Consider the following 16,927-nt stretch of genomic DNA (forward strand, 5'->3'; position numbering starts at 1 on the left):
ATTATCCAGGATTGAGAAAGAGCTCACACAACTCAACATCTAAGTAAAAAACGGGCAGTGGACCCAAATAGACAGTTTTCTAAAGAAGACATGCAGATGGCTAACAGGCATATGAAAAATGCTCAATATCTCTATTCATCAGAGAAATGCAACTGAAAACCACAATAAGAAACCACCTCCCATCTGTCAAAATGGCTATCATCAAAAAGACAACAAACAACAAATCTTGCTGAGTCTGTGAAATAAAGGAAAACTTCAGACATTTGTTGGAATTGTAAACTGATACAACCACTATGGGAAAAAGTATGAAGATTTCCCCCCAAATTGAAAATAGAACTATTTTATCATTCAACAATTTCACTTCTGGTTATCTACCCGAAGAAAACAAAACCAGTAATTCTAAAAGATACAGTCACATCAATGTTTACTGCAGAATTATCTACAATAGCCAAGATATGGGAGCAACCTAAGTGCTCATTAATTGATAAATGGATAAAAATGATGTGGATACACAAGAGAATATTATTCAACCATTAAAAAATGAAATCTTGCCATTTAGGACAACATGGATGGATCTAAAGAGTATTATACTAAGTGAAATTGTGAGAGAGAAAGACAAATATAGGATTCCACTTATATGTGTAACCTAAAAAAACAAAATAAAAATAGACTCATAAATACAGAGAACAAAAGGGTGGTTGCCAAAGTGGAGGTGGTGGGGTGTTAGGCAAAATAAGTGAAGAGGATTAAGAGATACAAACTCCTGGTTATAAAATAAGTAAGCCCTGTTGATGTATTATACAGCACAAGGAATTTGGTCCACACTATTACAGTAATTTTTTATGGGATGAGAGAGTTACTAGACTTACTGTGGTGATCATTTTATAATGCATGTAAAGGTTGAATCAGTATGTAGTTAACCTGAAACTAATATTACATCAACCATACGTCAATACAAAATAAATTTTCAAAAGTTTTATTTCTTACAGGAAAGTGTAAATTAGGTAAAATTGCAATTTCATAACATCTGGCATTCAATCAAATATTACCAGGACTGGGGAGAAGGAAGAATATAATATTAGGAGAAAATTAATTAATCAAAACTGACCTGGACTCCGCTCCGGGTAGAGCAGAAATGGCGTCTGCCCATGGGGTCGGGGAGGCCGCGCAGGGCGGGGAGCCGGAGCTGCTGCTGCCCCCGCCGCATCCTCCGCCTCCCAGCTGCCGCAGCAAGAGGCGGCGGCGTCCCCTATGGACGATGGTTTTCTGAGCCTGGACTCACCCACCTATGTCCTGTACAGGGACAGGGCAGAATGGGCTGATAGAGATCCAGTGCCGCAGAATGATGGCCCGAATCCAGTGGTCCAGATCATTTATAGTGAGAAATTTCAGGACATCTATGATTATTTCCGGGCTGTCCTGCAGTGCGATGAGAGAAGTGAATGGGCTTTTTAAATTAACCTGAGATGCTACTGAGTTAAATTCAGCCAATTACACAGTGTGGCATTTCTGGAGAGTTCTCTTAAAGTCACTCCAGAAGGATCTACATGAGGAAATGAACTACATCTCGGCAATAATTGAGAAGCAGCCCCAAAACTATCAAGTTTGGCATCATAGGGGAGTGCTGGTGGAATGGCTGAGACCCATCACAGGAGCTTCAATTTTTGCTGGTATTCTTACTCAGCATGCAAAGAATTACCACACCTGGCAACACCAGACAGTGGGTTATTCAGGAATTTAAACTTTGGGATAATGAGCTGCAGTATGTAGACCAACTTCTCAAAGAGCATGTGAGAAATAACTGTCTGGAACCAAAGATACTTTGTAATTTCTAACACAGTGATCATGCTATATTGGAGAGAGAAGTTCAGTACACTTTGGAAATGATCAAACTAGTCCCACATAATGAAAGTGTGTGGAATTATTTGATTTTTTTGCAGGATTTTGCAGGATCGTGGTCTTTTCAAATATCCCAATCTGTTAAATCAATTACTTGACTTACAACCAAGTCACAGCTCCCCATACCTAATTGCCTTTCTCGTGGATATCTATGAAGACATGCTAGAAAACCAATGTGACAACAAGGAGGACATTCTTAATAATGCATTAGAGATATGTGAAATCCTAGCTAAAGAAAAGGACACTGTAAGAAAGGAATATTGGAGATACATTGGAAGATCCCTTCAAAGCAAACAGCACAGAAAGTGACCCACCTACAAATGTACAGCAATAACACCATCGTGACCAACTTCATGGGATGCTTTTATTTTTCCAAGAGACTCTAATGAAGGAGTTAAAAACTAGAGTGATCATTTCTTTTGCCTGTGGTGTAAAACATACAGCACACAGGTACTGCTTTTTAACAGGAACTGTGTGCGTGCTTCTTGGATGCGGCTGCTATTCAGACTAGTTACAAGTAACTTCATTTTATTTTTTCTTAAGCAGAGAATTTTGGGGAGGAAGAGGAAGCAGAAAGTCCCATAAAGGAACTTTTGTAGTCTTATCAACATTTACTCTAATCGCTTAGCATCAACTCCTCCCTAAATGGTTTATGTGTCAGGATGTGCAGCGTTAATGTTTGCAGGTATGTAGATATAAGTAACTTACCTTCTGGTTCAGAAAGCAGAGAATGCAGCTGTTACATTAGAGCTTCTCTGCCACACTCACAGCATCTTGCTCTCACTGTAACCAACTAATGCCAAAAGAACGGTTTTCTAATAAAATTATAGATGTATTCTAAAACAAACAGAAAAACTGACCTGGAAATGATATGGATGATAGAATGAGTAGACAAGAACAGAACAGTCATTATAACTGCTTTATTTGTTCTGGTGAATTTTGCCCTGTTTGTTCTACTGGAAACAGGTATAGCTTACAGAGGAGGACTGAAAAACTGGCCAGCAGGTCAGGTTTCAGTTTGGACAACAAAGTGCACTGGAGAAGACTCAGGGGTCGAACACTGTATTGTGGAGAGAACCGAAGCTGATAAAATGCTAGCCTCTGGGCAGAGTGAGCTCTCAAGGAACCCTCTGAAGGGCTAGGATAGAAGATCCTAGGTAGACGAAGTGCACAGACAATCCTCAAATTTTGTTTCTTGTTTCAATCTTTATTCTTTAAATTTGCTTTAAGTTCCTGGCTACTACATTCTTCTTTTTTTATTCTGAGAGGCACTAAGGGGTAGTGAGGAGAGAGGTAAGAGGCAGAAGGTCTGCTTCAGGTTGGGGAGAGTGGAGCAGAGTCAGCTCTGGATGAATTCAGATAAGAGGTCTAGTGGCAGCTCTGTCACAGACTAGACACATGAAGTCAGAAAAAAATCACAGGCTCTTTGAGCCTGAGAATCTTCATATGTGAATTTGGCTTTATAATTCCATTTTATAAGATTTTCGTAATGTGTATGAAGTATACAAAACACACGGCACAGTGCCTGGCGTATCATAGGGCTTTGATGAATGAGAGCTATTGCTGTGACTAAGTTGACTGCAAATCCTGACCCCCTACCTGTCTTTGTGCACGTGTGTGTATGAGTGTGCATTGTCTAGGTATAGGCTTTCTCAGAAAACATAAAGTGGTATGGGATATAGTATGTCAAATCAGACCAAATCAGTCGGACTGTCTTCCCAGCTAGATGTAATTGAAATTTCCTAGAATTTGTGTCAAGGATGAACCTCTTCCCTCTCTCCCAGTCACCATTTGTAGGGCTTCATAATCTATTAGTCCTTCCTTCTCTGTGTGTTACCTACAGTGGATGACCGAAACTCTCTCTCTCTCTCTCTCTCTCTCTCTATATATATATATATATATATATATATATATAATGTTTCTTCCCATTCATGCCCATAATAAAGTTCAACTCACAAACCAGGCACAAACCAGCCAGCATCACTAATCTTGTACTTTGGGCTACTAAATAAAATAAGGGTTATTTGAACACAAGCTCTCTGAAACTTCAGTAGTCAATGTGATAACAGAATCTACGAGTCTACTACGTGACTAACAGGAGTAATATGCTGCACAAAGGGGATCCTGTCCCAGGAGGATGGAGCAGGACAGAATGAGATTTAATCACAATACTCAGAACTGTGAGCAATTTAAATTTTGTGACTCAGGTATTTCTGAAATTTTTCATTTATATTTTAATAGTTAGGACCACAGTTGACTGCAGGTAAGTGAAATATTAAAAAGCACAACCAGGGGCATTCCCTGGTGGTCCAGTGGCTAAGACTCTGCAATCCCAGGGCAGAGAATCTGGGTCTGATCCCTGGTCATGAAATTAGATTGTGCATACTGCAGTTAAGAGTTCCCATTTTGCAATTAAAGATCCCGTATGCCATAATCTAAAGATCCCACATGCTGCAACTAAGATCTGGCACAAATAAAATTTAAAAAACAACCAGGAAAAGGGGGCACTACCAAATTTCACCCTCAAAATACCACTTTGGCATATTGGTTATTTTGAATTGAAGGTACTTGAGAAATAGTTGGCCCTCCTTTGTCCCCCTGAAAGCAGGAGATAAATCTCCAATATGAAATGTCCTGTACCAGGACAGTAGAAGATATCTGTATCAGTGGAGACAAAGAACTGAGAGCCAAAAAGACTGTATAAACAAACATTGTTACTACTTGGCCATTTACTACACTTAGTCCAAACGCCTTTGTCATGTCAATGCTTCACAAATTTGTCTAAAAGCTTCCTGCTTGAGTCACTTCTTTGAGTCTCATTTTTTGTGGTGTTCCCATATATACAAAATTAATTTGTTTTTCCCCTATTAATCTCTCCTTTTATTACAAGGAAGTTTCAGCCAAGAACTTAAAAGGGGACAGGGAAAATTATTTTTGTCTCCTCTATACCTCCCATGCAACCCTTCCCCCACTTTAACATTAATTTCAACCTGACCGAAACTTTAGCTCTCAAATCCCTTGCCAAATTACACTGAAGACAGCTTGATTAAATTCTTCTTTGAATGGAGTGAGTGCTGGCTCTCCTAGGTGATGGCCAACTGTTAGCCCTGTGGCTTCTGTGTCTAATCTCAAGGGAGTATCTTCTATATTTCTCAGAAACTCCTTAGAGGTGACATATACAAAAGAAACAAACCACCAAAAAAAAAACTTAAGTTTGTGCATGAGTTTAGATGCACTGGGACAAGAATGCAGATCACATTCCATTCCTGTTCCAAGTGAGAATTTCTCTCTGGTTTACCTGAGATCAAAAAGTAACAGCTAACAGCACTTTACATCTCTTGACATTGTCGTTTTAACACTTGAAACACATCATCTGAGGGTTTTGTTCCTGCTCATGAAGCCATCAGCCTCATCTGACCCACCATTCAGTTTCATGTAAAATTAATTACCACAGAATGACTTAAAAATTTCTTTTTCCCCTGTCCTTCAATATTATTTATTTTTTATTTATGTATTTTTAAAAATTATACTGTCCTATTATTTTTAAACTTTTTAGGAAGATTGTATTTCAATTGAAAAAAATTTTATACAATTTTAAAGGCTACTTTCCATTTTCAGTTATTACAAAGTATTGGCTGTATTCCCCATGTTGTACAATTCATCCTTGATCCTATCTTACAGCCAACACTTTGTGTCTCTTAATCCTCCACCCCTAATTGCCCCCCCCCACCCAACACTGGTAACTGGGCTTCCCCAGTGACTCAGCAATAAAAAAATCCACCTTCAACACAGGAGAAGTAGGTTCAATCCCTGGGTCAGGAAGATTCCCTGGAGAAAGAAACGGCAACCCACTCTAGTATTCTTGCCTGGGAAATTCCATGGACAGAGTTAGCCTGGCGGGCTACTGTTCATAGGGTTGCAGAAGGGTCAGACACAAGTTAGCAACTAAACAAGAACATTTCATACACATTCTTGAAAGAACGAGGCAAATTCATTGTACTTATCATTTAATTTTATAAAATAAACATTGAAAAGATAAGAGAACTAATATTTCAGTAACTTTTTTTCTTTGGATTTCATCTATCTTAAAGTTGATTTCTTTCACATTTGTAAGGAAATGCCTATAGCAGTGGGCTTCCCTGGTGGCTCAGCAGATAAAGAATCTATCTGAAATGCAGGAGATGCAGGAGACTTAGCTTTGATCCTTGGTCTGGAAGATCCCCTGGAGGAGGGCACAGCAACCCATTCCAGTAATCTTATCTGGAGAATCCCATGGACAAAGGAGCCTAGTGGGCTACAGCCCATAGGGTCGCAAACAGTCAGACACAAATGAAGTGACTTAGCACACATACACGCACGCCTACAGCAGTGTCATGTTATCTTGTTCCAGATGACAAAATGGATAGATTCACAATTAATTTCTAAAACAATAGAGCTCTTAAAATTAAATCTTATTATAGCATGAAATGCATCATCAATAAAGTTTTGAAAGCAATTAAAACTATATTAAAAGAAATATTTGAACAATGCATATATCAAAAAAGAATATTCAAGTTACACATACAAAATAGGGACACACGGTCATATATACTATTCTCCTTTCAGCCCACCTCAAATCTAAATTATACGAACACTAATTGCCTCTTTGAACAATGCATGAAGAAACTATCCCTGACTCCCCTAGTTGAGGAAGCAGCTGCTAGTCTCTACATTAGAACTTGCAGTGGCGGAGACCCTTGGCTGAAATTCTGGCCTGAGCATTCTCTTTTTCATCTTGCAAAGCCTCCTCATACTGAGATGGGAAAGAACTTGGGTCAGTCCCATGAACCTTGGCAATAAACTTCAGAACCTTCATCTTGGTGGTTTCGGCATGAGCTCTGGGGCCCCACAGGAACTCAGACTGCATAGGATCAGCGCTGGCCACCTGCCGGAACTCTAGGTATCCTTCCCTCACGAAATCTTCTGTGATGAGCTGCCTGGGCTCCCCAAAGATGAAGTGCTTCTTCCCAGAATATAGCCCGGTTACATTCAGAACTTCCCAAACTTCTTCTTCGGTGGCACGGTTGCCCTTCATGAAGATCACACCCAGGATAAGTATCAGGATGCCGGTCTTGGGCACGCCTGCTTCACCGTGCATCATGCCATCATAGGTGAGGCCTGATTTAATGAAAAGGCCATAGCGGTGGTTGGTGGGATCCACTTCCTTCAGATCAAGGCCAAAGAGCATCTCTAGGCGCTCAGAGGCTCTCAGGAGGATCTCAGGGAAGTGGACTTCATAATCGTTGACGACAACCTTGAGCATATCTGCTTTTGTTACTGGCTCTTTCATTCGATACTTGAACAGCAGGACATTCACCAACATAGCTATTTTACTATCGAGAGCATCCACAGGCACATTCATGAAATCTGGCACAGCCTCTGAGGTGCTTGGACTATTCTCCTCACCTTGATTCATGGAGACCTCACTTGATTTGCTGGATGCAGTGGCTGTGATGCCAATGGAAGATGCGGAGAAACTCTGAGGACCCTCAGGAGTATTGGGTTTATCACCACCAGGAGCCTCCTTCAAATTTCCAGGCATTTGAAGGTAGGAGAAGAGATGGGTCTCCTCCAGAGCTCTCGAGATCTGTGCAATCTCCAGGTCCTGGAACTGAGTGGAGGCTTGAAGGGATTGATTCTGTGCACGTCGTGCACTCTTAAAACGCTTAGATAGTTTGATTCTTACGGGTGGCATTTGGCAGCAGTGTGGACAATGGAAAATCACCACCTAAGGGAAAGAAGGCAGATATGAGTGGACTCAGCTGGTATACCCAACTGCGGTGGCTCAGATAAAAGCTGCCTTCAATGGACTTTTGCTAACAGTGCTGTAAGGGTCTCACAGGTCTCCTGGCTGCTGTGTCCCTCACGAAGGAGGAATCTTAATGTTCCTCAGGGACCAGGCAGTCAACCCAGGCTAAAAATTCTCAGGGATCACATAGGAAGGTGTATCGTGTCTCTGTAGCACCATTACCCTTCTGAAAAGGGTGGTTCCATCGGTCCTCACTCAGTTTCATTACCTTGGCCTGTGCCAGGATCTCTTCTCCCATGCTTAAATATGAGGCTATTCTCCTAGGACCCATTAATGTCACACCTCCTAAAATGACTGAGGAGGATGTGCTGAGCTACCTTCTCCAGAATCTCTGTGATTTCCCAGGGATGACAACAAAGTTAAAATTGTAGATGCTATCTCTGTTGGTATTGTGGTCCCCCTAGTTTCACTTGGTTATGTTACTTTGAATCTACATAAGTCTGGGGATCTCTGCCTGCTGCCATAACACTGCCACTCAGAACAAAGCTTTGACCTACTGAGATCTAACTGGGGTAATTAGAGGACATCCTTGCCCATAGACTCTCAGCACTGACAACAGTGCAGGGCTGAACTCTTTGTTATCCCTGTTATACTGGGGTCAGTGTTCCCTCAGTATTCAGAGTCTTTGCCTTGACTACTGGCAGGGCCTCAGACTTGATCACTCTGCAAACTGGTGCCAATCTGTCTGCATACAAGAGTTCCCTATCTTTTAGAGTCAGCCCAGGATGAACTGAGGAAGTACACTTTCTAACTACCTCTACTAGGTCTTCCTTAGGCCAATAATAAGAACTAGACAATGTGGAGCTCCCTCTTTTCTTGGGTGGATTGACTCCTCAGACCTTATTCTTCATCCTTACTGTGACAGACCCTGGCCTCCTTCCTTTGCTGACCTCATATGATATAGGACATAGACCAAGGACATCAGCTGTCTGTAACACTCAAGAAGGAAGAAAGCAGGGAAGTTGTCATGAGATCTTTGACCAAGTTCCCTAAGCTGGTAAAGTTCTGGGGCTCTTTGACAACCCTATGTTCTGGGCTGGATTCCACTGTGTCTTTCTCTTGTGTCTCCACACAGAGTATTGTACTGCCTCCTGATTTGAGCCACCTCCTTCACACTGTTAGGTAGTTAGAATAAGGAAAAGGAGTCCAGAATGGCGGTGGCTAAAAGACAAGGAAGAGAAAAGCCCGCGAAAATAGAACAAAGGAAGGACCTTGGGTAGAACAAACAGCACTCTTGGCCCAATTTATATAGGACAGGCCTGGAGCGGGGCGGGCGGGGGGGGGCATATAAAAAGAGGAGCCAAAGCTCGCTCTCTCTCTCTCCCCGGCACGCTGGGGTGCTCTTCTCTTCGCGTCTTTGGATTGACGTGCCCTCACACCTCGAAGATGGATTCTCCTGCTATATTCTAAATAAAATAGAGCTGTAACACTGAGCTGTAACACTGATTTGTCTAAGAGCTATAACACGGTCCGTTAGAGACCTGAGAGCTATAACACGGTCTGTCCAAGACCTGAGAGCTGTGTCACGCGAAGGGGGCTTTAATGTCCATCACTCCAAATCTTTGTTGTGACGAGACAAAAACCGAGGAGCATACACTCGCGTGACAAGACCATGACTGCCACCTCCCTAGAAGTGAGCTGATGAGACTTCTGGCTAGCCTTGTCTAGGACATCCCAGGGAATGACTACAGAGTCATGACAGGTATATGAGAGTGTCCCATCTATGTTCGAGTAGATAGTCAGCTCTTGGCTCAAAAAAATGTCTTTACTTTGAATCTTGACAGTGTATGGGAATCCTTCCCTCTGATGACCAGAAGTTGCTCCTCACATTAGAGAGTCATGTCCCTGCAACCTCCAAGGAAGTATTAAGAGGATCTGACATGCAGAGTTCCCAAACATGACAGACAAATACAGCTTTGTTCAGATCATAAGGTTCTAGAGTTGATATCCCCATAAGCCTCAATTAGGATACTTTCCTTGACTTATAACAGGTAATGGGATCCCACATTGTGTTCACAAACCAATCTTCATAACCCTGAATTCACCAAGCAGTAAATGTGGTGATGTTTCAGTTTGATAGCCCTGCATGGGGCCTCGCAAAGCTAACAGCAGATCTAAAATGACTTATGTTTGGCTCCTATCATCTGGGACGGGAAGTTCTCTCAGTCCTTTCTCGGGGGCTTTACTTTGGCAACTAGTAGGACCTTAGTCATCACCTTCTGATAACAAAGGCCATCTCTGCCCGCCCCCCAAAAAAGTGAGATCTATTCACTGAGACAACTGAGAAAGAAAGGATGGGGAATCTTACCCAGTCACCACAGCAGGCTTACCAGTGTTGAGAGTATAGGTAAGATAATCTGGACCCCTCTGTTCTGGGGTTGGCAGGCCCCTCAAACCTCGTTTAGGGACCTTACCTTGGTCTTAACAAGCCTTGGGACTCATCCTTTGCTCACTTCATGTGCTAAGCCCTGTATATCCCAACACTCTCCTCACTGAAAGCCCAAGAAGGAAGAGGAGCAGCATACCATCCTGTCTGCTTCCCTGGACTGATGGTTAAGAGTGTATCCTTGTTACCACCCCCCTCCACCCCGTCCTAGGGTAACTTAGGCTCTCCGTTCTAATTCTGTGTCTTAAGTTTCTGGAACCCCTTCTACTCTGTCCTTGGTAATCCCAAGGACCCCACTCAGATAAACACAAATCACTTCCCTGAGCCCTCTGAAGACTAAAGTAGTATGTAGGAATTCCGACCACTCTTTCCTCAGGCTTACAAGGGCTAAATGCAGAGGCAGAGTGAAGTTCATGGAGATCACACCTACACTGGAATGGTGTGTCCCATTAGTCCTCATTCAATTCCTACATTCCTCTTGGCACTGTATGACTCCTCTTCTGACCAGATGCCCATTCTTTTATGACTTCCAAAGAGGAAGCAAGGGAATATTTCCTCTGGATATCCCTGTCCACAACCTCCTAGGATGACAATATCTGTGGACACTGTGGGATCACATGTGTCTGAGAGTGAATGTTTCCTCACTGATAACTCTGGGCTCTTACTGTGAATACTTTAAGCACTTTGGAATCCTCCTTCCGGATTAAAGACCTAAATGTAAGACCAGAAACTATAAAACTCCTAGAGGAGAACATAGGCAAAACACTCTCTGACATAAATCACAGCAAGATCCTCTATGACACACCTCCCAGAATATTGGAAATAAAAGCAAAAATAAACAAATGGGACCTAATGAAACTTAAAAGCTTTTGTACAACAAAGGAAACTATAAGCAAGGTGAATAGACAGCCTTCAGAATGGGAGAAAATAATAGCAAACGAAGCAACAAAGAATTAATCTCAAAAATATACAAGCAACTCCTGCAGCTCAACTCCAGAAAAATAAATGACCCAATCAAAAAGTGGGCCAAAGAACTAAACAGACATTTCTCCAAAGAAGACATACAGATGGCTAACACATACATGAAAAGATGCTCAACATCACTCATTATGAGAGAAATACAAATCAAAACCACAATGAGGTACCATTTCATGCCAGTCAGAATGGCTGCTATCCAAAAGTCTACAAGCAATAAATGCTGGAGAGGGTGTGGAGAAAAGGGAACCCTCTTACACTGTTGGTGGGAATGCAAACTAGTACAGCCACTATGGAGAACAGTGTGGAGATTCCTTTAAAAAATGGAAACAGAACTGCCATATGACCCAGCAATCCCACTCCTGGGCATACACACCAAGGAAACCAAAACTGAAAGAGACATGTGTACCCCAATGTTCATTGCAGCACTGTTTATAATAGCCAGGACATGGAACCAACTTCACTTCTCTAGACCAAGGCTCACAAATTCCTAAAACTGATGAAGTTATCTGATACATGCTCAACCTTTCTAGAGATCTCACATGCTTAGCCACAGGGCAATAGACTAGCTTGATGTTAATGGGCTGTTCTGGAATTGTTGCTGTTGTTCAGTCACTCAGTTGTGTCCAACTCTTTGCGACCCCATGAACTGCAGCACACCAGGATACCCTGTCCTTCACTATCTCCCGCAGTTTGCTCAAACTCATGTCCCTTGAGTCAGTGATGCCATCCAACCATTTCATCCTCTGCATACCCCTTCTCCCCCTGCCCTCAATCTTTCCCAGAATCAGGGTCTTTCCCAAGGAGGCGGCTCTTTGCATCAGGTGGTCAAAGTATTGCACTTCAGCTTCAGCATCAGTCCTTTCAATGAATATTCAGGGTTGAATTCCTTTAGGACTGGCTGGTTTGATCTCCTAGCAGTGCAAAGGACTCTCAAGAGTCTTCTCCAGCACCGCAATTCTAAAGCATCAATTCTTCAGCACTCAGCCTTCTTTATGGTACAACTCTCATATCTCTACATGACTACTGGGAAAACCATAGCTTTGATTATACGTGTGCTCCAAAATCACTGTGGACAGTGACTGCAGCCATGAAATTAAAAGATGCTTGCTCCTTGGAAGGAATGCTGTAATAAACTTAGATAGCATATTAAAAAGCAGAGACATCAGTTTGCTGACAAAGGTCCATATAGTCAGAGTTACGCTTTTTCCAGTATTCATGTATAGATGTGAAAGATGGACCACAAAGAAGGCTGAGAGCTGAAGAATTGATGCTTTTGGAGTGCAGTGCTGGAGATGACTCTTGAGAGTCCCTTGGACTGCAAGGTGATCAAGCCAGCCAATCCTAAAAAAAAGTCAACTCCTTCAGACTCCAAGGGCTGAGCAAAGCAGCAGCACTTTTGCCCCCACTGGTGAGGGGTGGGAGTAGGGTGGTATTGGCGGGTGGGGTGTTGGGGGTCGTGGTGGGCACGTGAGGGTAGGGTGGTAGGAATGAGGTGGGCGGGTGAGGAGTCGGGGGTGGGGGTGGGGTGTCGGGGGTGGGGGCGGGGTGGGGTAAGAGGCTCCTCGGGCCGATTGCCCTGCCGAGAATCGTGAGTCACTGCTATTCTGCGGGGGGCGGGTCACCTCTAGACTTACTAAGGGGCGTTTGCTTTTGGACCCGTAGGTCAGAGACTCCGAGCCCGGCACACAAAAAGACACCACCTCGATCAGACGGCCAAACAGGAAGTGCGTGTTAGGTCGGCCCTGAACCTGCCTGGGCAGGAACCCCACCAGGGTTCGGGTGGTGTTCTCATTAGGTGGGCACCCTCCATTCTGGGGCAGGGGGTCCCCTCGGTACTCATTTACAGGCTCACCTGACACTTAGCGGCACCTGTGGCTCCACTACTGGACTTCGCGCTTTCGATCCAAGCTCTCACAGTCTTGCCGTCTACAACGGAATGTCAGGGGGCGTGACATCCGGTGACTCCAGCCAAGAACCTCCGGGGTCACCCAGTAGGAGTTGGCATTGTACGCATGCGCTCAGTTTCAGCAGACGTGACTGCTGGTCTTGCTCGAAGTTCTTACAACGGCTTTTGCTAGGCTGTGGGAACCTTGAGATCTTTTAATATTGAGTAGGCAAAAATGTCTATCGTCGTTTTTATTCTGAAAGTGAATGTCGCTCAGTGGTGTCGGACTGAGCATATATAGGGTATATACACCATGGGGTGTATAGACCCCATGGACTATACAATCCATGAAATTCTCCAGACCAGAATACTGGAGTAGGTAGCCGTTCCCTTCTCCAGGGGATCTTCCCAACCCAGGGATCGAACCCAGGTCTCCCACATTGTAGGCAGATTCTTTACCAGCTGAGTCACAAGGGAAGCCTTAGAACATGAGTGGGTAGCCTACTCTTTAACAAAGATACTATATAGGAAGGTAATGTGAAACAGAGCTAACCAAAGAGATAAGCATCAGAAAACAAAAACAATGCTAATATAATTAAACATCAATAAAGCATGTAGGAGGTAAATCTACTAATGAAAAACTGTTAAAGTAATAAAACGGTTTTAAACAAAATTGCTAGATATAAGATAAATATATAAAAATGCACCTTTTTCTGTAACAAACAGTATTAAGGTGAATTCAAATAAAAATAACTTTTAAGCTATAATGATAAATACCTCATTCTTAAAAATAAGTATAATAAAAAGTATAAGGACTCCATAGAAAAATTATACAGATATTTCTTGAAATTGCTTACATCCTAACTAAATGGAAAAATATTATATGTATCTCTATGGAAGATTCAATATTATAAGCATGTTATTTAGTGTTAGTCACTCAATTGTGTCCAACTCTTTGTGACCCCATGGACTGTAGCCCACCAGGCTCCTCTGTCCATGGAATTCTCCAGGCAAGAATACTAAAGTAGGTAGCCATTCCCTTCTCCAGGGGATTTTCCCAACCCAGGGATCAAAGCCAGGTCTCCTGCATTGCAGGCAGGTTCTTTACCATCTGAGCCACCAGGTAAGCATAAACATGTTCATCTTCCCCAAATTTAATCTACTAGTAACTATAATGTCTGTTTCTCAATAAAGTCACATAATTTGTGTGTGAAGGTTTATGTGTGTGTGTGTGTGTGTGTGTGTGTGTGAACCTTGACAAGGTAATTGTAAAATTTAAATTGACTTGCAAATGTCTATGAATAGCCAATACAGTCGTGAAAAAGAAAGATACAACATTAAGATTTGTGAAAACATCACAGTAATGAGAGCTTGTGGTATAGATACAGGCATGTTCCAAAACAGACTCATTGTATATATCCTGATTTATTGGAAGTTAGCTACTATTGAGAAGTGGGGGAGAAGAACAGTGTTTTAATAAAAAATTACAATGCAATAGCTTGATATTCACATTAAACACAAAATGTGACTAAAACTGCCCCTCACACAACACATATTTCATTTCCAAATGGATTAACACAAATTCCAATTCCAAGTGGATTAGAAACTTAGATTTTTAATATTTTAGAGTTTGTGGCATAAGTGCAGGCATGGGCAAATAGACCAAAGTAACCAAATAGAGTGTCTCCAAATAGACCACTTGTATATGTTGCTTGATTTATTAAAAAAAAAAAAAAGCCTTTGCAGAGAAATGGGGAAAAAAGCACTATTTTTATGAAGAAATGACAGCAGAACAGTTGGTTCTAGAAGAATTCAGATCACGTTTCTAGTCCCAGCTCTGTTATATTCTAGCCCTGTCAACATGGGCATATTACCAAACTCTATGAGCCTCAGGCTGTTCATCTGTTAAATGGGTTTGATAAGCCCTGTCTTCTCGGATTGCTGGAATATAGGTAATACATCTAAAGCATATATCATAGTGCCTGGCATATCTGAGATGATTAACAGTTTGTGAATACATGTCTCAGAGAGCATGAAGTGCTATAGGACATGGAATAGTAAATCAACCAAAATGCTGATTTGCAAGTAAAACATCATCAACTTCCCCCATTTGAAGACATAATGTAGTAGGGAAGAACAAATCTGACTCCATATTAGATGTGTTCCTTTTACTTTAACCTTACTGTAACCTTTGTGCTCTGGTGCCTGTGCTTAGTCATGCTGGCTCTGCACCTTCTTTAAAAGAATATTGCCTATAGCTTGAAATATACAGGATAACCTGACCATGACCTAACCAGAAAATAACATTTGTGCAGTTGGAATTTACAGGCAGATTGTGTGATCTGACAGACCATGAGTTCTGGATTTTTAAGACATGAGCCACCCATTTCCTTGCAAGGCCCTGCAATAAGGCTTTCTCTGCTCCAGACTCTAACCTTTTGGTGTTGTTTAGCCTCACTGTGTGTTGGGCACATGGACTTTCATTCAGTAAAATATTATTTGAGTGCTGAAGAGTCTTCTCCATTTGGATACAATTCACAGCTCCTGAAATTTGTGTAAAGGGCCACCTTCTACTCCTCCCAGCTGCCATTCCATCCAAACCACACATATTTTCATTCATTCCACCACAAGCAGAAAATTTGTAGACTTACAAATTATATTCAAGATAACAATTCAAATGTCCTTTTTAATGGAGTAGGCTCTAGTTCTCAGCCCAAAGACAAAGACTGCAGGCCCAGCATCTTTTTCACATCGTACCTCAATCAAGTCACAGACTTTTTCCCACAGAAACTCTCTATACACAATATACATAAAACACCTAGTTTTTATACTAGATTCAACTGCACTGGGACGAAGTACAGGCCACCTTCCATTACTGTCACAAGTAGAAGTTCTCTCTGGCTTACCTAAAATATCAAAATAATTGTTATGAACAGTTTTTCATTTCAGGCTTAGTCTCTCAACTCTAAGATACATATGAGTGTCTGGCTTCTACTCACAACACTGACAGCCTCATCTAGCCCACTATCCAACTTAACTTAAAAAATACCTCCCACTGAAGAAACAATCAGGTCCAAAACCTCAAACATTCTTCCTTTCTGAGATTTATATTTGACTGTTCTCATCTGCAGCCCATCCTGCTTAACTCCTTCCTTTCGTTTGTTCTATTTGATTTGTGCAGTGTTTCACCATCTTCATCATATGAAAGCTGTTCCTAGACTCTAAAGTACCATGGGCAAGGGTTGGACCAACTTTATTTTAGGATTCCTTGTACTAATAAGGAGGCTTCCAAAGAACAGATGCCTAATAATATCTGAAGGATGAAAGGGCTTATGACCTAAAGGTTAATTAACTATGGTTTTATTTCTTATATTCTTGAATAAGCTAAGCACATCTGTGTCTTTACTTTTACTAAAAGAAATACTAAAATATAAAAAAACAATAATTAACTATTTTATTTCCCTTCTATTTTGTGATCCTAATTATTTCACTATGTGATTTTTTTCTTATTTCCAAGAAAATACCAAGACTCTTAAGCCTGATAAACAGCAACAAGCCTGTGATCTATGTCATTCATAAACTTAGATTCTGATGCTAAATAAAATTTCTATAAAAAAGACAGCATTAAAAAACAAACAAAGATAAAAGGTAAATCACAAAGTTCTCCACACAGAACAGTAACACAGAGATACCTACAGCCCCACTTTGGCCCTCCATTACTAAGAAGATTCATTCTTCATCCACAACATGAAGAATCTGCCTCAGACTTCACCAGGGCAGGAAAAGCTACTGACATAGCCCTGGAATTTGAACTGACCATGGCAGTAGTGCCAGTCCTAGCTGCAACTCTTGCTCAAGCTCTCTTTCTCATCTCTCCTAGCCTCTTCATACCAGGACTGGAAGGCACTGGGACAGCAGTGTTGACCTTGGC

General features: G+C 41.8%; 1 protein-coding gene and 1 pseudogene across 1 annotated transcript; one reads left to right on the forward strand and one right to left on the reverse strand.

The window, feature by feature from the left end:
* Positions 1 to 1,135: 1,135 nt before the first annotated feature.
* LOC133053083 (protein farnesyltransferase/geranylgeranyltransferase type-1 subunit alpha-like) lies at positions 1,136 to 2,233 on the forward strand (annotated as a pseudogene).
* Positions 2,234 to 6,610: 4,377 nt separating this feature from the next.
* On the reverse strand, positions 6,611 to 7,633 carry LOC133052846 (melanoma-associated antigen B16-like). Its single transcript, XM_061137678.1, has one exon. It carries the CDS (start codon positions 7,631 to 7,633, stop codon positions 6,611 to 6,613), a length of 1,023 nt encoding a protein of 340 aa, XP_060993661.1.
* Between the last annotated feature and the right edge of the window lie 9,294 nt (positions 7,634 to 16,927).

This window comes from Dama dama, chromosome X (genome assembly GCF_033118175.1).
Source record: "Dama dama isolate Ldn47 chromosome X, ASM3311817v1, whole genome shotgun sequence".
In the NCBI taxonomy this organism is placed as follows: Eukaryota; Metazoa; Chordata; class Mammalia; order Artiodactyla; family Cervidae; genus Dama; species Dama dama.